At 43.9% G+C, this 27,822-nt stretch overlaps 1 protein-coding gene across 2 annotated transcripts in view; it reads right to left on the reverse strand.

The window, feature by feature from the left end:
- Window positions 1-27,822, reverse strand: part of EYA3 (EYA transcriptional coactivator and phosphatase 3) — a 62,287-nt gene that overhangs the window by 10,273 nt on the left and 24,192 nt on the right. Inside the window, exons 3-11 of one of the 2 annotated variants that reach the window (XM_014949181.1) lie at window positions 24,966-25,009; window positions 21,006-21,085; window positions 19,223-19,289; window positions 18,278-18,420; window positions 12,455-12,592; window positions 6,640-6,722; window positions 5,013-5,196; window positions 2,223-2,362; window positions 313-396 (exon numbers count right to left, since the gene is read on the reverse strand). In XM_014949181.1, coding sequence (XP_014804667.1) covers window positions 313-396; window positions 2,223-2,362; window positions 5,013-5,196; window positions 6,640-6,722; window positions 12,455-12,592; window positions 18,278-18,420; window positions 19,223-19,289; window positions 21,006-21,085; window positions 24,966-25,009 — 963 coding nt within the window. The remainder of the gene's footprint in view (window positions 1-312; window positions 397-2,222; window positions 2,363-5,012; window positions 5,197-6,639; window positions 6,723-12,454; window positions 12,593-18,277; window positions 18,421-19,222; window positions 19,290-21,005; window positions 21,086-24,965; window positions 25,010-27,822) is intronic. The other variant, XM_014949182.1, reaches the window with a different exon arrangement.

The raw sequence follows: 27,822 nt of genomic DNA on the forward strand, positions 1-27,822 counted from the left end.
TATTCAATCTGTTTTGAAGAAGAAAAAATACTTTCTTTCACTGTGTGCTGTGACCTCAATAATTCCCAATGATAGTAACAAGAAATAGACTTTTTAAGGGAAGGGAATAGAAGGGAAGTGTTTGTGATGTCCACATCCCAGCTCTGCATAAAGGCAAATTTAGTTCTTTTCCCCACCCCAAACTGCCAACAAGTTAAAAGTATCACCTTCTAGATTTAAAACAAAATATCATTTTCTATTCCTTTTCCAAAGATTAGCATTTATGTCTGCAGGACAGAAAGGGGTTTTCTTCCACGGAGAAGACAATATTACCTTGCCATATTTCTGAGCATAAGACCCTGTGAGAAGTGAATGGAAGATTATGATGGTCTCATCCAGGTCCCAGAGAAACACTCGCTGCGTAGAGAACAAAAGCAGGTTAGAGCTGAGCTACTCCAAGCACTGAGCTACAATAATGGAGCAAGTTTTAGGGTTAATTTTGTGGCCAGTTGCAGTATGCTTTTAACAGATATGAACAGTATTTAACAGTATTAATCTGTTAAATACTGATCAGGCTGAACACATTATTCATTAAACTCAGTTTAATGTAGTGGAGTTTACATATCGTACACTGCAAATATATGTGCAGAATAAGGCGCTCTCGGTCAAACTATTTCCAAAGCTTCTCTTGCTTTTATAGTCATAAAAGGAAAAACTTAAGAGTGCTAATGAACTTTAGAGCCCTGCTAGGGTAGTTTACTGTCTGCGATCTTGGAGACCACAGGCAAATGACCTTTGTTATGGTAAATAAGGGGGACTATCTGTCATGAGGAATAGCAGAGTTTCAGCACAGAAGGACTTTGACAAACTTGAGAACTGTGCCAACAGGAATTAGCAGTTCAGTAACTGCAGACTGTGCAGTGCAGAATGACCCCGCGTATTGCTCCAGGCTGGAAGGAGCTGGAGGGTACAGTGGACACCAGGAGCAGAATGAGCCAGCAGGGTGCTCTCCCTGTGGATAAGATGTATTATGTGCTGAAGAATACCAAGTGTGCCCAGCTGGCAGAAGGAAGGTGCTGTGACACCCTACTCGGCATTGGGTCACCCCAGATTGCATTCCCAGCTCCAGAGGGATGTGGGGAAATTAGAGTGCAGCCAGCAAAAGGCTGTCGAGATGGTCAGCAGCCTAGAGGAGAGGCTGAGGGAGCTGTGATGGTTTATCTCAGCAAAGAGGAGACTAAGGGTGATCTAATAGCAGATCACAATTAATTGAAAGGGAACTGCAAAGATGATGCAGACAAATTCTTCTCAGTAGTGGCAAATGGAAAATTGCCATGGAAAAAGAAGGGGGAAATTTGCAGCTTGGGAGATTCCAGTTGGAGAGAGAAAATCTCCTTCCCCAGGTGGACATGGCAGTCCTGGGATAGATCACTAGACAGGTACAGGATCTCCAACCTTGGAGGTTCTCAAGACTCAACTACACAAAGCTGTGGTTCTAGTGATGGGGACAGCTCTGAGCAGAAGGCTGTACTAGAGACATCCATATGTCTCCTCCATTGACACCACTATGATTCCAAGATGTGTCTAAGTGATGCTTGTCAAGGACCACTTAAGAACTCATTTGGGCCAGTTCTCAGATAAAATGGCTCACGGGAAATCCCAAATTCTCTCTCAGTACAGTAAGAACTCGGACCTGTTGGAGTGGGTCCAGATGAAGCCACAAAAATGATCAGAGGACAATGTCCTATGAGGACAGGTTGATCAGCTTGAAGAAGAGAAGGTGCTGGGGAGATGTTACTGCAGCATTTCAGCACTTAAAGGGGGCTTATAAGAGAGATGAAGGCAGGCTTTTTAGTAGGGTCTGCTGTGACAGGACAAGGGGTAATGTTTTTAAACTAAAAGAGGGTAGTTTCAGACTAGATGTAACGAAGAAAATTCTTACACTGAGGGTGGTGAGACACTGGCCCAGGTTGCCCAGAGAAGCTGTGGCTGCCCCATCCCTGGAAACATTCAAGGCCAGGCTGGAGGGGACTTTGAGCAAACTGATACAGTGGACGATGTCCCTGCTCATTGCAGTGGGGTTGGTATAGATGGCCTGTAAAGGTCCCTTCCAGTGCAAACTATTCTATTAGTCTAATGATCCTCTTCCATTTCCATTGAGATATGATGGAAGAAAGAGAGGACGACTTTAACCACCACACTATTCTGCAATGCTATCTGTAGAAAACAAGGTTACTACTTACCTCCAGTTCACTGTCCTGTGAGGAAGAAGTATCTGCTTTCCTCTTCCCCCTGTTTTTTCCAGGCATGTTTTTTCTTGTCTGCTCATCTAACTCTTTACTTGCTGTTGCTCTTGATAATGAAGGACTTGTGGATGCATCTCCTAGAAGAAAGAAATCACACACCTCTCACCTCCTTATGTCTCAAAACACACCAACATAAAGCTTATAGCATTTGGCCAAAAACCTCCTTTGCAAAAGGTAAGATGTTATCTTCCTTTATTGATGCAGTAGTACTTAAACCCTTACTAGAACATAAAACATGATTTTTTTTGTCCCATCATTTCAAAACAACTCTGTCTCCTCAATTCAGTCCACTGAGGACCCTCCATCCTAAGACCTGTAACCTCCCAGATGTCCCACTACCCTGGAACTGGCTTTATTACTCAACTGTTTCTTTTAATACCTCTTGAGCAAGCACCAGAAACCCTCAGTCTGGAATAAGTGTACAAAGGAAAGTATCTAATGATGCTGCTCCCTCCCAGATTTCCCCGACTAGTCAAAATGCCTTTCATGTCACACACCATCACACAACACGTGCTCTTTCCACCTCCGCATACGCTGCTCACCCCTGGGCCACCATAAGCCCTTGACCAACAGCTACACAACAGCCAGTGCACCGAGTTATCCAGAGTGTGTTAACCACACACAACCACACACACAAACCCACAGTGTGCTAACTGGAAAACAGACATCATTTGACTACAGCTCCACTGGCCTATCCCAGAACTAGTAAAGAATAACAGGGATGATCTCAGCCCTGAAGATGCAGACTTGGCCAAGCACCATACATTATTCTGCCACTGGTAAGAACACCCTTCCCAGGGAAAGAGTAAAGCATCAGCATTTAAAAAACATTAAAATAATAAAAATCATTGCTTTGATATGCAGAGTATTACGGCCATGATGGAGAATACTTTCTGAATCCTGCCGGCCAGGCAGAAGAGCTAACATCCCAGACGTCTGCCTAACTAGTTAAGAAACAGGACCAGAACTGTAGCGGGAAGGCAGCGGACACAGTGGACTTGAGAGCTTGAATTCAGTCTGGGTCTGGAAGATGAGACATTGCAATTCCTATGAAAATTAATGCAAAACTGTGAACTTGGAGAATTCCTGAGCCAAAAAGAATGGTACTGAAAACATTAACAGCTGGGCAATTCCCTGGCCAGTGTCTGTTATTACGGGTCAATTCCTTAGGTTTTCAACACCAAAGAAGAACAAATTATCATGTGTAAATCTGCTGTTGCTCTCTCCAACTAGAGGGCAACTGCTTCCTGAATGAGGGAGCGTGCCTGAAGCACCACACTTCGTGATTTACATCATACAGTGTGGCGTTTGTCATCCCCTGTCCATAGCACCCCATAAGGTAAAGGTGAGAGAGGTCTGGAACTTCACTGAGTTCAGGACTATTGATTTGGTGCTATGCTTGCTGGCAGCCACCCATCCCTGCTTTCAGGTTGCTTGAATGAGTTTGAGGACTTGGCACAGCTCAGGTACTACTGATGGACTTGGGGAAGATGGAGAAGGCTAGGCTAGGCTCAGGCTAGCTGTCCCAGCTGTGCCATCTTCTAGATTCCCATCCCCCTCCAGCCTGCTCGCTGCAGGGGTGTGGAGGGGAGAAAGCGCTGACACTGCAAAAGTGTTGTTCAGTAGGATCCAAAACACTGGTGTGGCATCAACACCACTTTAGCCATGAATCCAAAACACAGCATCAGCAGAGCTGCTATGAAGAAAGTTAAGTCCATCCTGGCCAGACCCAGGGCACCAACAAAAATCAAAGGAATTTGTATTTTTTTCCTGCCTACCAATCTGTAACAGACAGCAGATTTCCATTTAATACTGTTTGACAACACAGGAAGAATCTCGTACCTCTTTGGGTAAGACACCGAACGAAGTCCTAAATCTTTGATTTTGTCCTTGTTAAGTTTAGAAAATTGTAGTTTTGGTCAGGAAATTTTAATCAACACCACTGTGGTTGGTACATGACATGGCGTTAGTGGAAAAGGCCAGCCAAAGATGTGACTTCTTTAGATAGTCAATTAAACCTTTTCAATCCACTTCCTACACCTCTTCTCTTAACAGCTAAAATAATCTCCCCAACAAGTGCCAGGTAACGCAATGCTTTGCAGATGCAGATCTGCTCACATGTGCAGCACAACAGATGTCATTTCCAAAAGGGTTTACATGATGAACCAGAGGCAAGGAAAGGATGTTCCCCCAGTCACACCACAGACCAAGCCATCGAGAGGTGATGGCCAAACTACAGCTCTTGAAAATGCAGGAGCAGTCCCAGAGTGCTCCTGTAACTGGGACAGGCAGCCATGTCATGGCTGTCAGGTAATATGAATGCCTGCCTGCAGGAGGGAAAGAGCTGGACACTGGATACCATCAACTGCCCTGTAGCCCAAGAGAACACCCAGCCCCGACACACGACAGAGTCAACAGTCCCAGGGAGCTGCCGTTGGCAACTCCTCCAGTCACCCCTGGAATTCCATCTCCCTAGATGGCATGCAGAGGACGTGGTAAGTGTTGGCTGAAGCAGCATAAGACTTCCAATACACAAGTTTGGCTGGTCTACCTTAATACTTCGCACACCAGTGAGACCAGTCTGACAATGGAAGGCAAATGTCCTGTCCAGGTCAGCACGCAAAGGTGCTGCAATTACCTTTTGGAAAAAAGTTTTCCCCATGTCTGCACACTGTCGTGTTTATCACAGGTACTTTGCAGCCCCCCTGTTAAAGATCCAGCCCTTACCAGAGGAATGTCTCTGCACCGTCCGCGTAGGCACCATGGCGTTTGGTTTTTCAGTTGGGTATGTAGTTGTTGCTAATGCAGAACTCTCCGTGTTGCTGTCTGCTGGTGTTACAACCCCAAAGCCAGAACTCGGGTAACACGTCTGGTACTGACTTTGGCCAAGGATCGTGTACGTAGGATAGTCCTGTCAGAGGGAAGGATTAGTTATGATAGGACACTTCCTTCAGAAAACACTCTATATTAAGATGACTCTTATGCTAGAATATGCCTTTCAAAGAGAAATCCCAGCAAGAGCACAGTCTGACTTCATGCTTTCTTTCTGTGTACGTAGGACATCTCAAACGAGGGATGAGAGACCTGGCTTCCCCATGGCCCCCGCACAGGCAGGAGCCAGCAATCACAGGGCCAATCCTCTGTCTCCAGTTTCTTCAAAAATGAGTTCATTACAAACGATGTGGCAGTAACAGGGGTGTATCGAGTAGATGCCACGGCATCAGGCCACACATCATCTCTGTTCTGGAGTTTGTGGGTTTGTCTTGTTGTGTTTTACTTTCTGATATCAAATGTATTGACAGCAACAGAAAGTGGTCCTGGCACTGGCCGAGGGCCCAACCTCAGCCATAAGAGCTACAGGATAATCTTGCATGTTTTGATGGAAGGTACCCACTTATGGAGACTATTCATTAATTTAGGAGATCACCAAGCACCTGAAGCTATGCTTGAAGATCTTAATTTCTGCTACTGATAGTAAAGAAAGCAGCCACCCCAAATGTCAGGTCACACTCTTCTGGCACACTGTGCACTCCCAATTCCCTCAAAGAGCACCCTGGATTTGTGAATGAAGCACTTTGGCCTGCATGACTGAAAGAAAATATTTTTTTCCCCTTACAACTCCAAGCAAGTTTATGTTAATTAAAGCACCTTAAAAAGCAACAGCATAAGCACACAAGAATTTTTATGCATTCATTGCATTTTCCCCCCTTCCTATATTCTCCTTCTACAAAGCTGTGACATTGAAGGGTTCCTTTGTATTGTATTTTGTATATTTGTTGTATATTCAGCAGAGCAGTTAGCCACTGACAGCCCTACATATTACCCACCGCAGGTCACAGGCAGGGGGAAGGGCTCTGTGCTAGCTGCAGGATTTTTTGACTTTGTTTTATTCTAGCACCATCAGAATGGAACTCCAGCTTTACTGGGGTTTTCTTTGTTTGTGTACAACCAATTTTCCTTTTCTTGCTGAGGAAGAACAAAGGCATTCAAAAAATATCCACCTGTAATTCTCCCTGGAAGTCTGATTCTCAAAATAGTTCTATTGTTTCTTCTCCAATGCCTCCCTTTCAGAGACCTCAGTACCCTGTTTAAGATTCACCACACCATCTGCAGACAAGGGAACAGCTTTGAACAGATGAACTGCATTTCCAAAGGGAAAAGCATCACGGTCAAAGGGACAGCAAGAGTCATTTTGCTGACTTCAAGTTACATACTGAGCCCTGCAACTCTAGCACCCATTGTGCTCCTTTTGAAGTGATGCACATATTTGGCCTTCCTTTGTTAGTTTTGAGTAAGGTGTTAAACAAAGGTGAAGGAGATGCTGCACGTGAATATAGCAAGGAAGAAGTTTTACCTGTGAGATGGTGGCTACTGCTGATGTGGAAATATTGACAACAGTTGAGGATGTAGAGACTGGACTGGCATTGGTAGTTGATGCTGTAAAATTAAGAATTACTGCATTAAATGCTTCTAGAAAAGCACAAGAGACGAGACCAATCCATGCTGTGAAATAAGTACTTACTAGGCTTATGTGCAAGCATTTGTGCTTCCAGCAGCACTCTGCTTGTAACAGCCCAAAAAGCGCTGTGTGTATTTTGAAACCAGTTACTTTTCAACTGGGCTTACAGGGAAGGAGAGCTAGCGTATCTTTTAAAACAGTACTTTCAAATATTTCAGAAACCTTTTCCCTCCATACCTGCTAAGGAATTGGAGTATAACTGAAATGGTTTCACATCTTTACTAAAAGTTTTGAGAAGACAATCACATTCCTATATGCAATTAGTAGCAGTTGAAAATCAATCAGAATAAATCAGTAAAATGGATATGAAGGTGTTTAAATCAGCTCTGAATAATAATAAAAAAAATCTCTACATTGGAATTAACATATATAATCTAAAGAGATCAAAAAAATTAAGGAAACATACAAATACTTCAAACAGTATTAAAAGGGTGCTTCCTACTGGAGAAAGCATACAGATCTCCCCATGTCAACTGTTTCTTGGGTGAGACTTTCTGAAATAATTTGTCAACAGCTTGTAAGACAAATTATTAGAGACATGTAGATGTTAGTATGAATTTTAAGATGTTTAATAGCCTTCATGTCACTGCATTCGGTTCTTCCAAAACACAGAAGAGGCTGCTAGAGCACCATCTGAGACCACCGGTCATTAGCAGATTTTGTGGTTTTACAGCCAGAGGGACACTCCATTAATCATTACCATTACCCATGGGGTTTTGGGACCCTTAAGGATGAGTGAAAACAAATCATGAAATCAGCATGAACAAACTCAAGACATACTAAACCACGTGCCACCAACAAATATTTTTTTTCTAAACCTTCTTTCTCTGCACACAAATAAAACCAAAAATCACTTTTAGATGCTCATGAAAAGACTTGCAGAAATCCACAGTATCACCTACTTTACCATTACTCTGAGAAAAGCCCTACCTTTCTGCACCCAAGTGGAATCACCCCGAGACTGAAGAACTCAAGCTTCAGAAGGCTGCAGTCTCTACCCCAGGAAAACAAACCCACCATGAACTCTTACTCAATGTACGTTGTGTTATGGCAAGCACAGATAGTACCTGGTGAACAGCTCCTGGAAAGAGGAATGGATCCAAAATACGCCTCAAAAAAGATGAAAACCAAAAGAAATGTATCTTAAAAGAGGAGCAGAAATACACAATATTTAAAAGAGGTGAGAAATATGAAGGGTGGCATCCCTGTGGAAGCAGAAACAAAGGTAAGTAATCAGCCCCTGGGAATCCCTTCATAGATAGGAGCAGTCGTGTCCAAAAACATATGGGAGAGAATTTTGGGAGAAGAACATTTAGAAAAAGGAAAAAAGGCTGCACTGAACAGCAATAATGGTAATGAAGATACTCAAGTACATACAGTAGCTATGCAGCTACTAGAAGCCCATCTGTGAGAGTAAGATACCTGTCACAGATACTCCTCAGAAGCAACTGCTAGAGAACAGACGTTAGTTTCCACATAAAACTCCTTCCAACAATACCCAGTATAGAAAAGATCGAGGCTGTTATTAACTTAGGAAAATGCCATTTCCTAGGTCACTGCAAAGAGCAGCTCTCCAGGAAAGACCCTCGCTAACACAAACCAAAGCTGCCATGAAGCCAGAGGAGAGGAACTATCTAGAAGACAGATTATTCTATCACCTCTCTCAAGATTATCACAGAGAGCAAACAGAAAGCGATTATCACTTTTAGTGCTCTGAAGAGGCTGCTTCTCCACTGAGATACAGAACAGAAATTAAGAAATCATAGAAAAAAGACTCCAAGGTGTTGGGATTCTGGTAAAACCACAGATTCCCTCATAAGACCTTCTTTGTTTATCTTAAGTCTCTTCTCCTTCTAAGATTTCTTTTTTAATTATCCTTTATCTATACAGTGTTACACATCAGATCTTTACAAGCAGCTCCCTCTACACAGATTAACCAATACTTTCTCCACTGTGGGTCAGCTCCTTTTACATAGGAATGGGCAAAAAACATGCAAAAATGTTTGGCACGAATGCAGCAAAAGGGACGGCTTGATGGTCTCAGGTTTAAAAGATCAGCAAACACAAGTATTGCCTTGAAGCTGCCGTGACCCTTTTTCTCTTTTTCTTTCTTTCTCCCCCACTTCCAGAGCTCATCCTCAGAGGCTATATAGAATCATAGAATCATCTGGGTTGGAAGGGACCTTCAAGATCATCTAGTCCAACCATCAACCTAACTGACAAAAAAACCATCACTAAACCATGTCCCCCAGCACCACGTCAACCCATCTTTTGAACACCTCCAGGGATGGTGCCTCAACCACTTCCCTGGTCAGCCCGTTCCAATGCTTGATAACCCCTTCCTTGTCAAAATTTTTCCTAATATCCAATCTGAACCTCCCCTGGAGCAACTTGAGGCCATTTCCTCTCGGCCTGTCGCCTGTTCCTTGGGAGAAGAGACTGACTCCCCCTGGCTACGCCCTCCTTTCAGGGAGTTGGAGAGAGTGAGAAGGTCTCCCCTCAGCCTCCTTTTCTCCAGGCTGAACACCCCCAGCTCCATCAGCCTCTCCTCATAAGACTTGTGCTCCAGAAGACCGCTTACCAGCTTCACTGCCCGCTCTGGACCCGCTCCAGCCCCTCAATGTCTTTTTTGTGGTAAGGGGCCCAAAACCGGACACGGTACTTGAGGTGGGGCCTCACCATATCCCTACCTCCCCTGCCTCATTCATCCCATTCCCTTTTGCTCCACTCGTTTTCAAAGATATTTCAACCCGTTTCATGTGCTAGGAAGAGAAATTGCAATTAATGCATTTTATGCTTCACTTGGCTGCTTTTCTCTCACAGGGAAGGAAGAGGCGAGGCAAGAAGCAGCCATTCCTCCCATGTTGCTCCTGGTGCTTCCAAGCGCCTCTGGGGATGTATTGCCACAACCATCGCTCGGGTGAGAACAAGCAGCAAAGTTCTCAGTCACTAAATGCATCTGACATTCAACAGGGTTCAAACACTGCATTACTCGAGTCCAGCATCCACAGATTAACCCATATCCATGCACTGAAACACCCCTCCAGTGGGACAGCAGCATGGTACAGCTGTGCATCACCCTACTGTTTTGACTGGAAAGAAAAGATAGATTTTCAAGAGATTACTAACAAAGCAGCTTTGTCCATCCTTCCAGCTCCTGCCCTCCACCACCTCCAAGCATTGACCTCACCCCTGTCCTGGGTTGACAGACACAGGACTAACTTTTCTTCTAATACTGGGGAAAATTGCACTTTTAGAAGACTCTAGTGTCGGAATTTGTGAAAATATTTACTTTATAGCCAGCCAGGCTCTGTGGGATTCAAGATTTTAGTGTTTCCGAGCCTTGCCAAGTGCAGGGACAAGGAGGAGCAAGGCCTGGGCATTTGACCCAGGCTGGCCAAAAGAATTATTCCATACCATGAACGTCACATTCAATATAAATTAGAAAAGTTTGCTGCATAGCTCTCTCTCCCTTGATGGTGGCTGTCCAGACAACTCCTTGCCCCGGTGCTGGAACCCTGAGGCCTTCCCTTCCTCCTGAAGCCATTGAGCTCGCAGTGTCCACCATATGCTGTCCCTGCTGGGAGTGCACGGCTTCCTGCTGATAGAATTGGCTGAGTATAATTCTTGTACATCTTATATCAGTATCGGGATTAATACTGGTTCTTCAGTATTATTGTTAATTATTTAGTCTTAGTTTATTAAATCTATTCATATTTCAACCCTTGTGTTTCTTTGTGTTCCCCGATTCCCCTTTCCGGGTGGGAAGGGGTCATCAGGGATAGAATAATTGTCTAAATGACAATAGATTGTTATGGGTTTTCTCAAACCATAACAACCCCGCAGCGGGCTGCTTGCTAATTTGACAAAGAGGAAATGTAGCAAATCTGAAAAAGGAAGAATTTCCTGCCAGTTTGCAAAAAGCTTTTCAAAAAAGCAATAGCATTTACACAATTCAAGTGATTTTTTCACACTTTTGAAGAGCAGCCTACAGGGAAGCTCTCCTCAAATCACACATTCTCACAGGAACGCAGATCAACTGGTTTAAAATCCTTCTGCAGAGCGAGGCCTGAAGGTGGCTCTGTCACCTGCCCAGTCTCCAGGGAGCCCCGTGCTCCCCATGGTACATCACTGGCAAATGTCAGGGGTCACCTTATGCAAAATCATTTCTGACAGTTGCCAATTAGAGCTATACAAGACTATAATTCGTTCTGCCAGTGGGAGTACCTGGAGGACCGTTATGTTTGAAGGAAAGTAGTATTTCCAGTGGTGTATGGCTCATGTTAAGAAGGTGAAAAGTAAATTAATTATAAATATTATGCTGGGCCATTTACTGTCACAATGATGCAAGCATGACATACCATTTGGCGTTGCTATCAGATATGCTAAAACCCTCTTATTGCTAATTTTAAGAGTCAATTCCCCTTTACTTGGGACTCATTAGACCACATCTGAATACAACATTCAGTTTGGGGCCTCAAGGAGAAGAAACATATTGATAAAATTCAGTGGGTCAGGCAAAGATCCACCAACACAGTCAGGGAGCTGCAGCACGTGCCCTGCCAGGGCAGCTCGGGGGAGCAGGACTGTCCAACCTGGAGAAGAGACGGCTGGGGTACCCGAGAGCAGCCTGCTGGTACCTGCATGGTGGTCATCAAGAAGACAGAGCCAGGCTCTTTTTGCAGGTGCACAGCAGGAGAAGGAGAGAAACAGTCACAACATGAATGAGGAGATGCACCAAGGTGACAATATTAAAAAAGTTTCACCATGATGATAGTCAGGCACCGGAATTGGTGAAATCTCCATCCTTGGAGGTTTTTGAGACCCAACTGGATAAAGCCCTGAGAAACCTGGTTCTGAATTCACTGTCAACTCTGTGAGCAAGAGGCTGAACAAAAGATCTCCTGAAGTCCCTAAATTATTCTATTAAAATATCACACAAGAAAGATTAAGAATTCCTGAAATGCTTTTTAGAAAGCAAAGAGAAAGAAACAAATTTTCATAATTAATCACCCAAACATAAATGGCAAAAATCCTGTCTAGCAAAAAAGTATCAATTTGCATATACTTGCCATAAACAACAATATTCCATTATTCAGCTAACTGGCACATTTACACCTAAAAAATTGCTTTGGAAGCTGGTGAAATTCAGCACTTGGCCTCTTAGATGTGGCACTTCCAGAAGCTGGAATATTTGTAGGCTAGTTCTATACTGAGAATTTCACTTTCCAGCAGATCTACCAACTGTGTAATATGTGAGCCATCTACCTCCAGAAATAATTAAAACAAAAAAAATCCAATGTCAGTCAGAGTATTTCCTGACATCAAGCTAAAGACCACCAACAAAGAGCTTGAGCTGTAAGAGCATTCCCAGCAAAGGCATGCAAGAATAAAACATTTAGGCTCCTCTCCCCTTCCCATTTGCTTCTCACCCTCTTAAGTCCATCAGCGTGGCACCAACAAGCCAGCCTGGTGCATACAGAGGTATGTAGCAAATACAAAACCAAACACATACACACACACAAAGAGAAAAGAGGCAAAGCATAAAGAAGCATGCACAAACCAAGAACAAACGTGCAAGCCTCTCTATTTGTGGTATCTGGACTCAATTAGGTGGAGAGAGATGCAGATAAAAACCATGCCAAGTTACCTTCAATGGAATAAGAATAATGTGCTGGGCTGGGCTGGCTTGTGGTTAACCCTGTAGTGCAGGTAAGAACACTGTGCTGACTTGTAGATGGAGTCTGAATTAAACCACTTTCAGGTTTCATACCTGGCCACAGTGCACCTGAATCAGATAAATTGGACCAGTTACAAACAAATATGCTGGGACCAAACAGCATACTGCTACCTCATATTAAGATTTTTGCTCATCACAAAAGCAAGTAACAAATCATACATGGAAGATGTTTAATTCTGCAATAGTAAGTGCTGACTGTCAGGCTGTGAACGGATTAGAGCTGCTGACAAAACCAGCTGAAAAAGAGAAAATTAAAAGCACCAACAAGAGTAATTTCCAAAGCTTTCAACTAAAAATCTATTAGTGTCACAGTAAAATTCACCGCCAGGTCAGCATAAAGGAACAGCTAATGCCTCTGCTGTTTGGGAGAGTTGCACAGCGCCGCAAATGACCTCAGCTATTACACAGCGAGGCTGACATTGGTATCTATTAAGGTCAAGGTCAACACTCCCACTACTTCACCGGGATTTTGCATGAATATTTTAAAACAAGCCACAAGTCAGTAATTTTCATAGACTGAACACAGTGAATATAGAGCTTAAAAATGAAGGGGGGAAAAAAAATGTAAATGTTTCTTCTAAATTTCCTGCCATTGTGGAAAGCATTTGTAACACCACTGGGCAAAGCACAGAGAGAGCAAAGTGGCTGTCATTCATCTGCAGAAGGTGCACATAAGCAGTCTGGTTTCTAGGTCTAGTCTGCACAGATGGGGTGAAAACAGCATCCAATGGAAGGAGCTTAGTTCAGGCCCGGTTCTTCAGGGCTCTTCAGCCTTTTGTTTAAGTGTTTCCAGACCTACAGCTAAAGTCAAAGGCATTTCTCCCTGGCACTGGTTAGAAAGCAGGAATCAGTTGAGACGATCTACTTAAAAAAGAGCAGGAGTGTGCAAAACAGAGGGACAAAGGACACGTTTGGAACTAGACACAAAGTTCAGGGCCAGCAGAAAGACCACCCTCTTCTTAAGCCCCCCCAACCAGTACCAAGGCTGTGAAAGCCACCTGCAGCTGTTCACCCACATGACGAGCCACCAGCTCCGAGCTCCAAATCTCCTACCCAGAAGACATGGGAAACTCCAGAGCAGCTCCAAGAGCTCAATCCATGCTGTGGCTTTGTCAGAATTAAATTCTGCAATGGCTCTGATTTAGTTACATACCTGATCTAAACCTGCCACCTATGAGTCAAATTAAGTCACTCACAGCCACAACAGGGTTTTGATTCTTTGACTCTCAAGTTGTATCTTCGTTACTGTTTCAAACCTCAAGATAATTAGCAAACAAAAGGGAAAGACTGATTTAAGAGAGATTGTAGATATACTGCAGAAACTTCAGACTAAAATGTATGGGAAACGGATACTCTAAGGAGTGCAGGAGTAGTTGCATTTGTTTTGTCTGGAAAGGGAGTGCCATAATCTTCAAGTAGGTGAGTAGTTTTTAGAGCGGATGGTAACCAACAGCTCCTCACAGTGCAAGACAGATGGACAAGGAGCAGAGAGCAACATGATGAGAGGCCACAGGGCACACAGAAGTGCCAAAGAGCTGTGACAATGAAACAGAAACCAGCTCTGACTGCTGTAGGTCAGACAGCCTGCTCAGAGGGACTGGCAGGGCTGGTTGGATGCCAGCGAAGGAGAGGGGTAGGGTCCTGCCCTAAGGCACTTTCAGCCCCTGCTTTCCATGGCTGTTTCTGTCATCTCCCAGTACAGACATATTCTGCTTCCCGCTGGGCAGGGCACACTCTCAGCCTGGTGGCGCCCGTCCTTCCCCCTCGTTCTGTGAGGCAGCTTCGATAAGGCAGCAAGGTCCATCTTCTCACTACGATCGAGCAGGTACCACTCCAGTATGATTTCCATTACTGGAAATACAACTTTTAACATCTTCCTAACACTTGAATTCAGAATAAAAATGCAGGTGTTTAATAACAAACCTCAAAATCCATACCAAGACATTTCAGTAACTGATCACATTGCAGACGGTGTTTAACAAAGTTCCTGTGAAGTCAATAGAAAATGCTGATCTCCTGACTAGGTCTTCAGAAGAATTTCTACTGTTAATTGATATTATAACAGTGAAACAGCCAAATACGGAATTCCAGAACCTGTGGATTAAAAAAAACCCAAACACCACCCCCAATACAGCCACCACTACACTGCCAAAACATCACACAAACACAAAACACTAACAAAACTCCCTACATCCTCCCTCCTCCAAAAGAATTTACAAGTCTAAACCACCTCTTCAAAGATCTTGGTCTAACACTTTAACACTTCAAGGGAGCATTCCACGTATTTACACACAAAAAAAAAAAAAGGCGGCAGAGCAAAATACTTAAGAATATACGAAGTAGCCTCAGTGCACTGTCCTCAACAAACCATCAATAAACACCAAATAAGGTAGTAAAGGAAATCACCAACCACCAGTCAGGTACAGAAAAAAACAGTGCAACAAGGCACTGACCGTCAAGTGCAGGCACCCGGGGAAGAGAATTACGTTCCAGCAACCTTAACACGGGGTCAGGCATGGTTTGTACATAACAGACCATTATGACAACACCCAAAACTACAAGGGGACAAAAAGAGCAGGAGCAGAGAGTTTAGGGATTTAGCAGCCAAACTGCACTGGCAACTGGAGGCTTGGGATGGACACAGCAACAGGCTGCTCCGCACCCGTTCAGCTTTTCATGTAAAAGCTCTCCTGGAGGAACGAAGGCAGCTCAGAAAACACAACTGGCGGAGCAGGACATGTCACAGAGTCAACAAGGTCCTCACTCACTAGAAATCACAGAATCACAGAATCTTCATGGTTGGAAGGGACCTTTGAGATCATTGAGTCCAACCACAAAAAAACCCCAAAAAACCCCAAACCAAAAAAAAAAAACCCAAACCACCCTATACACCACACCCACCCACAGACAGACACAAACCAACAATCTCGGGCACTAGAGCATGCCCTGAAGTGCCATGTCTACGCGTTTATTAAATACCTCCAGGGATGGCAACTCCACCACCTCCCTGGGCAGGCTGTTCCTGGGCCTGACCACCCTCTCAGTAAAGTAATTCTTCCCAATATCTAATCTAAACCTCCCCTGCCCCAACTTCAGACCATTTCATCTGGTCCTGCCATTATTGACTTGGGAGAAGAGGACAACCCCCAACTCTCTACACCCTCCTTTCAGGGAGCTGTAGAGGGCAACGAGGTCTCCCCTCAGCCTCCTCTTCTCCAAACTAAAGACGCCCAGGATGTGAGACCTGAGACCCTCATGGTGCCAGGTGGTGGGGAGGGCTGGCTGCTTTACCCAGCTCTGCAACACGGTCCTGTTTGAACCCTACCAGCAGGGGCTGAGCTAGAAATGCCCCACCAGCCTCCCAAATGGCCCTGCTCTCCTGGAGAGCCTCAGATTGCTAATAAAACAGCCCAGTGCTTACCCCCTGCAAAGCTCCCACTTTATGGCAGTTCAAGTGATCAGTCAGAACAACCTATCTCAGCATTAATGCAGGGTAAAGCAGATTTGGGAGACGCTGTTTGATCAAACCCTTGCACCCCAGTTACTACAAAACCATTGCTTTCTTCCTAAGGATCCCTCAACCACAAGAAAACCCTTTTCCATTAATCCCAGGTGTATATATATATATATATATTAAAAAAAAAAAGAAAGAAATGTAGATTCATTTTACATGTTGACTGTTCTCATAAAGGTAGCAATTTGTGCCCTATTTAAACAGTATTAGTAATGTAACTTACGTCTAGTAAAACTGAACCTAGTTGTATCATCCTTTCTACACTACCTTTAAAAAACACCATGAAAAATCAATTGTTTTGCAATTTATATAAAAATCTGTCCTGGTTTGAGCGACATAGCACTAATGCTTGGGAAAACTGCACTTTTAGAAGACTCTAGTGTCTGAATTCATGAAAATATTTACTTTACAGACAGCTGGGCTATGTGGGATTCAAGGTCTCAGTATTTTTGAGTCTTGCCAGGTGCAGGGATGAGGTGGAGCAAGACCCAGGCACTTGACCCAACCTGCCAATGGGGTTATTTCATACCATGAACAGGTTATTTTTACCATCCAACAGAAATTAGAAAGAGTTCTCTCTCTCTTCCTTGATGGCTGCCATCCTGAGAACTCCTTGCCCCGGTGCCTGAGCCCGGAACCCGTCCCTTCCTCCCAAAGCCGCAGCACTCACAGGGTCCCACACTGGGTAGGGGTGCACAGCTCCCTGCTGGGGGAATGGGTGGGGGACAGTCCTTGGGTATTTTATATTGGTATTGGGATCAATCCTGGTTCTTCAGTATTATTAATGTTAATTGGTTAGTCTTATCCTATTAAATCTATTCATATTTCAGCCCTCATGTTTCCTTGTATTTCTGATTCCCCATCCTACGTGGGGAGGGGTAATCAGGTGACAAAATAATTGTCTAAAAGACAATAAATTGTTGTGGGTTTCTCAAACCGTAACAAAGTCCTTGCTCCGTCAGGGAAGGACAACAAAAGCCAACAAAAGTTGGTTTTGTTCAGACACCTAGTTCTTCAGCTAAGGAAAAAGTAACCCCTTTACATTTCAAGATATGAAGAGTTTAGCACTAAAGATAAATCTGCTAGAGGCTCTGTTCATTCCACTACACAGCACGACAACCCCCTGAGGCAGACCTTTGATGTCCATCTCCCAGCTGCGCTGCTGGCGGGTAGCACACACTGGGGACACACAGCTCCCCAAGGACATGCTGGGGACACACAGCTCCCCAGGGACCGGCATGGAGGGGCGATGCTGTCCCCTCCTTACAGGTGAGTGCTGCAGAATAGCCTTTGCCAACATGCACTTTTGAGAGCGGGCGACAATATGCAATATTTACACATGAAACCAAGCAGGGCAACATCAAAAACGAAAAGAGAAGTTAAAATGTTAATTTTTAATAATCAGTTATAAAATTTCATACATGTGGGGGTAGTCAGTCCTGTGGGTTTTCTCCCGAGTGCCTGACACATACGCAGAGCACAAGGAAAGACCAGGCAGCTCCTCTCACTAGCTAACCCACCCAGGAGCTAGATTTTTTTCTGTCTGCACTCCTCATCCTCAACTCCCTTTATACACGATGGAAAGATGGCTATTATCTTCTAAAACAGATCAGCACCGGAGTGTGTGGCCTCCCTCCCTGCACTACAAAGGAAGCACAGGGTGAATGGCTCACACCCTGTCATCCAGCTGTAGCTGCTCGGCTGCGACAGGACTTTTACACCCCTCAATCATTTGCAAACGCTGGTATGGCTAATAGAGGGCTCAAGTATTAGAGCAACTTAAGCAAACTCACTTGCCTAGTAAGCTTGGAGACATTTTAGCATAAAATCTAAATTTGTTGAAAGATAAGGTAGCAAAAACATCTTAATCCTGGACAGCAAAAAGAAAAGGAAAAATACCTTCAGCAGAGATGCTGTAGTATGGGGTCTTGTGTGATTTCACTGCCAAGGAAACTGCACAACTGGAGAAAAGTATGATCCCAAACTAAGAACCGCCTGGCAAGTTTCATGAGGAGACATCCAAATTAATGGACAGGAAAACAGCTTTGTAAGAAATAACATTTTATAATATGAAGTCCCATCTGTACTGTAGGTACCGATCTACAATTTAAGTTAGGCATGTGCTCTCCAACAAACTCTTCTTTCCAACACACCTGGTTAAGCTTAACACTGGCTTTTTAATGAGACATAAGACAATTGCAGGCACTGAGAAGTCTTACCGAAAGGAGGTAGTCCATAGGTTTGGGTGGTCTGGGGGTAGATGGTGTAGGGCTGAGACTGCTGTAGTGCTTGGTACTGAGTCTGACCAGGGTAAGGGCTCATTGTTTCCGATACAGGTACAGAAAGGATATGTGCATATGGCCTTATTAAAAAGAAAGAACAAAAGTAAAAAAGAACAATTTACATTATGCATTTTTCAGCCTCTGAACCCGAAGACACATAAAAAAATTGCTTTAGGAAGAAGAAACAATACACACTGACACGTGCTCTTAGTGTAACACCTGCTTGTGTTTCCCAATACAACAGGCTCTGGTTTTCTATGTCCTGCCTGTTTCTTGCCCGGACACCAGGGAAACTCTACCCTGTGGTACCAGAACACCAGTGCTTATTCCAGGACTGGCAGAGCAGGGGTAAGAGGGGAAGAACAAACTCCCCATTCCAACAGGCACAAGCAATTAGTTTCACTTATCATACCGCACAACACCAAATCCTAAAGCTAATACAATATTGTAGTACATGTCAAAACTACTGGAACACAAAAAGAGACTACACACAAGCAGGTGTGGGGAACTAAGGCCTTCTATGCTACCATGGGAAGAACTCTTAAGATCCCCAAAGGTGGTGAATGACCTGAAAATCCCATATTCCCCTTATATTCATTTATACCCAGTTTGTTTATTCCTCACATATTGGGGGCATTACTCAACAAGGTTATTGTGTTTTCAATTACTTGAAGTGGCTCATTTATCCTTATGATCAAAAGACAACAGCCACTGAAGCCAAAGGGTGACTTCTATCAGCTTCAGTGTTCACAGCAATGAGTATTTGTTGCCAGCAGATATGGAAGTGTGATTTACAGCATTACAGAAGTGCACAAAGTGGCAAAAATATAACTTCAGAAAGAAATAAGAGTTACAGAATTTAGTAACAATTGCTCAACTTACTTTGCAGAATACATTTGTGAGGTATAATCATTTGATGACCTTGGGATATAATCAGTGCATGTCATAACTGAAAAAAAAATAGTTTGTATAATTACACAGGCAATTTCAAAACCCCATGAACAATGACAATTCAATACCAGCATGCAAACACTTTAACCAAGACAGGATTTACAAAGTTTTTTTAGTACTTTAAATATGTTTCAAAGCAAATTCTGAAAAGATGCACTGTTAAAACAGCACAAATATGTTTTTCTTGACAGTTCACAGCAGGGAGATGATTCAGTCAATACTATCTCTACCTTTGTAACAGTGCTCTTTCTCTTTACCAGCTGCTACCATCATCTTCAAGGAATAACAGAACAGAATCATAGAATCATTTAGGTTGGAAAAGACCTTTAAGATCATCGAGTCCAATCATTAACCCAACACTGCCATGTCCACCACTGACATCTGCAGGGATCGCGACTCCACCATGGCCCTGGGCATCCTCTTCCAATGCTTGATAATCCATTTGGTGAAGAAATTTTCCTAATATCCATACTAAACCTCCCTTGGCACAACTTGAGGCCATCTCCTGTCCTATCACTTCCTACTTGGGAATTTGCTCCAGATGCCAGTGATGTGCTTCAACAAGTCAGGCTCTCCCTATCTGGAACAGTCCTACGATGTTACTGCTCTTGTACCCTCATGTAGTCAGCTCTCATATCAGTCATATCCACTAAGGGGAGCAAGCTAGTTTGCACAGGCAACCCTAGCATTTGCATCTGCTACCTAAATAACTTCCTCTTAATGTAGTCTGAGTGTAAGCGGCTGAGAAATACAAACCATCAGCCACATGAAGCCTCCATGAATCACCACCCTCTGGTCCTCAGTGTGTGCCTGTACTCACGGTGTAAAGCCCGTGTAGCACAAGGATACAACAGGAAACGCAGACTGGGAACTTCTGGATCTAAAGGCTTTCATTGAACACATCAGATATCTTTACATCCCTCCTGCAAAAATGCCTTTTTTTATAAAAAGAATGTCACTATTTCTAGAATTCTTATTTTTAAAATAGGACATGAAGAATCAGGTAATGGTGTGAAAAAGAAAAAAACAACCTACAATATTATTGCATGCAACTTCTGAAATTTGTAATTGGCTGAACTGGTAACTCCTGCAACATCACAGCAAATTGATTAAAATAGTAAAGATGCAATCAATTAGCAATGAATGGAAAGTTATGTATTACATATTTTCAATCAAGTCGAGCTGATTTACACTTATAAATAAGTACGGGCAGTCAATGGTATTCTACAGAGGAACCCTACTTTTGTAATAACCTCCAGCCCTCCTTTTCCAAAAGAAAGGACACGTTCCACCTCTCATTTCCTATACAATGTTTTATTTTCTGCCCTGGTTTCCCCCTCCCCTCATAAAGAATTTCTGCAGACATTCACTACAGTTCAGGGTCTCAGATTAAGTGCATGGTATATTACTACAAAAGACCCAACCAGCTCAATCCCTTCCCTCAAGAAGAATCACGTATAAAGTGGATTAGACATAGCAGTACCCAGCAGCAAGCTGGGGACAGGGACACAAAAATATTTGTTAGAAAGAGCTATTTGGTTACCATTGGGCATTAACGCTTTATAAGCACCACAGCAAACATTCACCCTACAACTGGTATTGAAGACAGGTAAAGTACTACAAGGAGAAGACAAAGCTCATGCTTGATGAAGCAAAGTAATGAGACCAGTGGAAGAGGAAAGACAGAGAGAGCAGAACTCCACAAGATACTTACTCTCACTGGACATGGGAAGGTTTGAACCAAGGCTTGAGGATTCAGGTTTCTGATCACTGACTTCTGTGTTGCTCACATGACTGCCAGGACAAACAAAGAATAATCATTAGCATTATCAGTTCTTAAATTAACATCCTTGGGCACCCCAGCCCCTGGGTTCAGCCTTCCTAACTGAGGCAAATTGACTCTTCACAGAATGACAGAATGATACAGGGTTGGAAGGGACCTCTGGAGATCACCCAGTCCAACCCTGTGCCAGAGCAGTTGCACAGGAACGTGTCCAGGGGGGGTTTGAATGTCTCCAGAGAAGGAGACTCCACCCCCTCCCTGGGCAGCCTCTTCCAGGGCTCTGCCACCCTCACAGGAAAGACATTCCTCCTCATGTTTAGATGGAACTTCTTATGTTCAACTTTGTGCCCACTACCTCTTGTCCTCTCACTGGGCACCACTGAAAAAAGACTGGCCCCATCCTCCTGACACCCATCCTTTCAGTATTTATAAGCATTGATCAGATCCTCCCTCAGTCTTCTCTTCTCTAGACTAAAAAGACCCAAGTCCCTCAGCCTTTTCTCCTAAAAGAGATGCTCCAGGCCCCTCATCATCTTTGTAGCCCTCTGCTGGACCCTCTCCAGCAGGTCCCTGCCATTCTTGAACTGGGGAGCCCAGAACTGGACACAGTACTCTAAATGGGGCCTCATCAGGACAGAGTAGAGGGGCAGGATAACCTCCCTCAACCTGCTAGTCACACTCTTCCTGATGCCCCCCAGGATGCCATTGGCCTTCTTGGCCACAAGGGCCCATTGCTGGCTCATGGGCATCCTGTTGTCCACCAGGACTCCCAGGTCCTATTCTGCACAGCTGCTTCCCAGCAGGTCAGCCCCCAACCTGTCCTGGTGCAGGGGGTTATTCCTCCCCAGGTGCAGCACCCTACACTTGCCCTTGTTGAATTTCACCAGGTTCCTCTCTGCCCAACCCTCCAGCCTGTCCAGGCCTTGCTGTATGGCGGCACAGCCTTCTGGTGTGTCAGCCACCCCTCCCAGTTTGGTATCATCAGCCACCCCTCCCAGTTTTGTATCATCAGGAAACTTGCTGAGAGTACATTCCATCCCTTCCTCCAGGTCATTGATGAATATATTGAAGAGGACTGGGCCCAGTACTGACCCCTGGGGAACACCACTAGTTACAGACCTCCAACTGGATTCTGTGCCACTATTCATCTGAGCTCTGTCAGTTTTCAATCCATCTCACTGTCCATTCATCTAACCCACACTTCCAAAGCTCACCTATGGGAGACTGTGTCAAAAGCCTTGCTGAAGTCAAGGTAGACACATCCACCACCCTACTCTCATCCAGTACAAGACTATCAGATTGGTCAGACATGATTTCCCCTTGGTGAATCTGTGTTGACTGCTTCAGATAGCTTTCTTTTCCTCCATATGCTTTGAGATGATGCCAAGAACGAGCTGTTCTATCATCTTTCCAGGGACGGAGGTGGGGCTGACCGGCTTGTAGCGTCCTGGGTCCTCCTTGCCCTTTTCAAAGACTGGAGTGATATCGGCTTTCTTCCAGTCCTCAGGCACCTTGCTTAACAGAAACTAGCTCTGCACTCTTTGATACTTCACAGAGATCCCAAGAGAGATATCTGCAGCTCTAATTAGACATTAAACTGTCATCACGTCCAGCACATTTACTCGCCAACTGGTCTCTCAAGATAAGACTGTAGATTCACTGACAGCTCAGCAGACCCAGCAGCTCAGCTGCAGTGGAAAGGACCAACTTCTTTCCCCTCGCCTGGGCACAGCCTCCTGCTCCCCTGCCTCAGCTCAGCCACCCCTTAGCCTCTCCAGCAGAGTTTGATTTGCTCATCCAGCACAAAAAACAGGCAGTTATTTTTGCTAGGATACTGAACAGACTCAGCTCATGGAGGGATGCAGCAAGCACCATATTTGGTGCACATTAGAGCCACAAGCAGAACTGCCCCTTGCAGCAGCAATAAGCTGCCACGTAAAACTGCAGCCTGGGGATATCAGAATAACATGCAGATACCTCAAAACTTCATGAAAAACTGTGTTGCAGAACTAGCAGCAATAAAACTAAAGCCAACGAGGCAATCAACAAGGTGGTGCAAGTTTCCTGGGACTAGGTAAGGGGGCAGTTGGCTGGTGAGTGCCATGGGTTTGGTTATCAGGCAACTGATTTGCCTGCCTTTGGCTGCTGAGAGGGAGCGAAGTGTAACCAAAATGCATCACCAGCGTTTTTCCCCCTGAAAACCTTTATAAACAAAATCCTTGGAAATCTTCCATAGTACTAGTAACTGAACTGACTTCCATAATAAAATGTGAGTTTTACAAGAAAATAGCATGTTTCTACGTAGAGTCAGGGTATTTGTGTACTACTATTCTTGGTGGAAAAAATGCTGCGATTCTGTGGCGCAGATACCGATCTGCGGCTGTCAAATGGCATGCAGTCTGCAAGCACTCTGAGAGCTGCTCGTTGGGAACCCTTCCTGTGGAAAACGCAATAGATAAAATAATGTTTCTGACCATACCACACCAGGCCATGCTTCTGCTCGCTCTCTCTCACCACTGCTCTCAGCACACCCACCTGTGGCTCTGGGGACACCTCCATCCCAAGGGCCCTTATCTTCCATCACTTACAACTTTTCAGCTCTCACTAACTCAGCAGAGCACATCGTATTCACAAAAGGGTTAAGACTCTTACGGATACTTAATGCTCCCAAGAGAGGACCCTCACTGGGGATCACTCTTCCCTTCCCCACCTCCACAATTCAGCTAAAACACATACAGCCAGAGGATTGACATCAGCTGAAAATCATGTTGGCCAAGGAGAAACAGGTCTAATAAATTATTTTAAACTATCCCACAGGTCAAACTAAGAATCATATATAGTTTTATCAAAATGGAACCAGAATATTTAAGCAGGTGAGAAATGCAATTTTATCTCTCCCTTCCATTCTATTTTTAAAGACTATATAAGGATGTTTACACTCAAATTGTGAGGCTACTGGTGCCTGTAGGAAAAGCTGTGATTGCCCTGAAGCAGAAAAATTGACACACTCACCGGGCATGTTCAGACCTGCCTGTGCTGCCCTCAGCCCCTTTGTCACCAACAGAGAAAAAACCCTCCTAGGACATGGTTCATCTCCCCTCATAACAGCGAGGAAGGGGGCTTGCAGTGATTAGTTCCCATTTCTAACTTTCAAACATAAAATGGATTTCACACACTGTTTGCTCACTGTTTCCTGTTAAAGTATTCTCTTCGATTTTTAAAAAAATATGTACTAATGTCCCCATTCAGGGCTTCAGTGTATCACATCCACTCCTGCACGAACAGCACAGTGTTTGCTCCTCACTCACACTGGGATGTCAGAGACTCCAAAAAGAAATCTCTCTTGATCATATTTGCTACTTTTCACAGGACCAGAATAAACCCTAATATAGCTGTGCTCCCTAAATGTAATAATAGCGAGTAATTAATTCCATCATATATCAGAAAGCATCTACTGAGGCTAAAAATAGTACAACAGTTTTACATAGAAAAGGCTATCAACTTGAGTGGGTTTATCTTCCTAAAGCAGTTACCCACAAAGTTTTGCTGAGAATCATAGCACGGATATCAAAATATTCTGAGTCTCACCAGAATAATGCATGTTATGTGCAGTATGTGAGTTTCATGAGATTCCATCAAAAAACAGATGTTTGATGAAGCAATTAAGCCTCTTTGTAGCCACTTTTATAAAGCTTAATACCAAAGGGCCAGTAATTTTTTTTTTTTTATTTGGAACTTAATCTCTAAATTCTATCAAATGCAAAAGTGACTTGTATTTACCCCATCTTCCTGAAAAATAAAATAATATGCAAGCTTCTAAAATGGAAGCTTATAATGATAGAAGAACATTAATAACTGTTCCACACTAAAATCAAATTCAAAATTACGTACCTCAAGCTTTGTTCTCTGGATTCCTGCATCTTGGCTTTTTTTACCTGCAAAGACAAAAACGTTCAGAGCCGTCCTTGACAGAGCCTGTGCTCACAGGCCTCCATGGGCACATCCCCACTGGTTACTTTTGAGTTGGCATTAGTGTTTAAACACAGAAAGCCTTGCATCAAACTCCAGAGCTAACCAGTGCAACCAAGGGTTCTTCATCTCCAAACAAGCTTTTTCCTAATTAGAAAACAAGTGCTAAAGCAGAACATGTTAGCAAAATTGCCATGTTATTTAATTAACATATGAAGGGATATACAGCTACAAATGTCTGATAAGGACAATTTAATGGAAATTGAATAGAACAGCCACACATTTTAAGAAAATCCTGTTTTGCATAGATCCAGCACAACTGCCATAAACTTGGGTCCTTTGCTTCCCCCTCCCCATATTTAAATATGACATAAAATAGGAAGTTGAGTATTTTTTTCTGTAATAAATTAGGAGTTCCAATTTTCATTTCTGAGTGAAAAAAAAATACAGCATTTATTCTGGTTTTGTAGGTGGTCAGCTGGATCCAGTTCGTGGATGGGGTCTTGCACAACAGAAAGCACTGGCTTGAACACCAATTCGGTTTTCTGCACGCAGGCTACGAATACTGCTGTGAACTCCTGGGCAGGATGACAGGGTCACAGTCTGTAGCCTGTAGACTTTTGACAAGATGTTCCTGCGATATACTGGCTTTTCCTTCCCCCACCTCCTCCCTCGAGCAGAAAGTTTTACAGTCCTTCATGTCCCTGGAACATCTTTAGATGCCAAACACCCTGCTTTGGTACCCAGCTCTGCTCTCATGGATCATCCCGGTCCTGGCACTTGTCTTCTGTGAAGGGGTCTGGGAAGGTCCGTGCTGGGTACACTGGGTTGCAGGGATGGCAGCCCCTGGTGCAGGTACCACACTCAAGGACAGGCTGCTGCCACATATGAAAGCCACTGGCATAAATGCCTCACTGTGATATTCAAGTTTGTCTCTCTTGGGTGAGTATAAATAAAACACCAGGAAAATGCAATTTAAGTATGAGAGGTGAAAAAGTGCTCAAAACTTAAAATGATATATGATAAAATAATAAAACACAGGTGAATTCCTGATGGGTACGAGGAGATTGGAGGCAAAGGTACAAAAGGATAAAGGCTCAAGGCAACAGCAAGGGGAAAGGACTAATCAAACAGTAAGGATGGAAAGGAGAAAGCTTAAAGGACAATCTTCTCTCCCTGATGAAGTTACAGTATTTTAGAGCTCAGTCTGCTTTCACCTTTCTATTACTCTTGCCAGCAGCAATTCACAGCAGAACACTACAAACTTCATTAGTGCTCATCACACACATACCAAAAGGCAAAGGAAATGACAAAATACTATGGTAGAACAATGGCTTGGATATAAAACAGCTTCAAATCTGGCATTCGATTCTTCAACCTGAGCAAAGAGCTGGGGACACTGGCATTGCCAGGAACTCCTGTTGTGGTCTTCAGCCCCACAGCTTCACAGGCTTTTCCAGAGCCGTTTTGCCTGGCTGAAAATACACGCTCCTTCTGGCCCCCATTACCACAAGGTCCAGTCCCAAAGGAGCTGTATCAGTCTTCCCCACCTAAAGACAATGTTAACTACAGGGAAAGCAGACTAGTGTTCCTCCAGCTCCTTGGAGCACACAGCTATCAGAGCATGGCTGCTGCCCACCCACGGTGCCCTTCAGCTCCTTTTGGCATCCTCTGTCCCACAGCAGCTGCTCCAGCTCCCCTCTGGGACGCTGCCACCCGCTCCTCGGCAGGGACCTCAGCCACCAACACCGTGCCAGACAGCCTAGGGTGTCACGCTGCCCACAGGGCTCTTAAGGAAAGGAGATAGAAAAAAGTGAATCACATCAGAAAAAGTAGCAGCAAACCGCCTCAGACCAAAATTACATTGAGGATAAAAATAAAAATTAACTTAAGAGTTGGCAGCTTGAATTTTAGATTTCACAGGAGGAATGCTGCTGTTTTCAGTCAGGTACTTGATAAGATCCAGCTTCTTCCATTCAGTAGTTTGTTGTTTGGTGTTTTCTTAATATGGGAGGTGGACAGAGAAATCAGGTCACTTATCAAAAAAACCCCAAACAACAACCCTTCCCCCAAAAAAAGAAGTGAGGTTTTGCAAGAACACATCAGTTTTATTCCTGTTTTCATCACAACCAGAATAGAACAGCTGATCCTAAAGCACCTCTCGACAGTTAGGGCTCAAGGCACTGCTCTGCCCCGCTCGGTGCCTGGACTGGAGCTTCTATTGTGAGGAGTATCTACACCACAAGGCATTGTGCCTTGTCGGCCTCTGATGGGGGATCTTCCTCCTCTGCCAGAAACATGCCCCTGGTAGTACACAGAGAACAATATTTTTAATGAGTTTTCCTTTACACATCAATAGTTAATTTCATCTTTAAAAAATCAATAAATATCTGGAGAGGGTTTCACACTTTCTTTAAAGGGCTCTGGAACATGGGATATGCAGTGCAAGTACACAGCCCAAGTCAAGCAAAACAGCTATTTCAAATTTCAGTCTAGCATATACCTGCCTCAACTGGCTAGTCCCCATCTCTGCAGGCTTTTAAAATAATTTCTCCCTAATGTCTTAATGCTAAGCAATAACATTTACAAACTCCTGAAATTTTGGGGATCACAAACCCTATTCTCTACCCACCACTAATCCCTGCAATTTACACTACAAATTTAAGGGGGAGGGAACAGTTTCAAACATAGTCATTCATGGGCTTGGAAAGCATTTTCTCTCTCTTCTGCTGCATGTCATAAAACATATTTAATGCAGCAGCAGCACCTAGTGATGATA

Source organism: Calidris pugnax, unplaced genomic scaffold, assembly GCF_001431845.1.
Source record: "Calidris pugnax isolate Ruff unplaced genomic scaffold, ASM143184v1 scaffold174, whole genome shotgun sequence".
Taxonomy (NCBI): domain Eukaryota; kingdom Metazoa; phylum Chordata; class Aves; order Charadriiformes; family Scolopacidae; genus Calidris; species Calidris pugnax.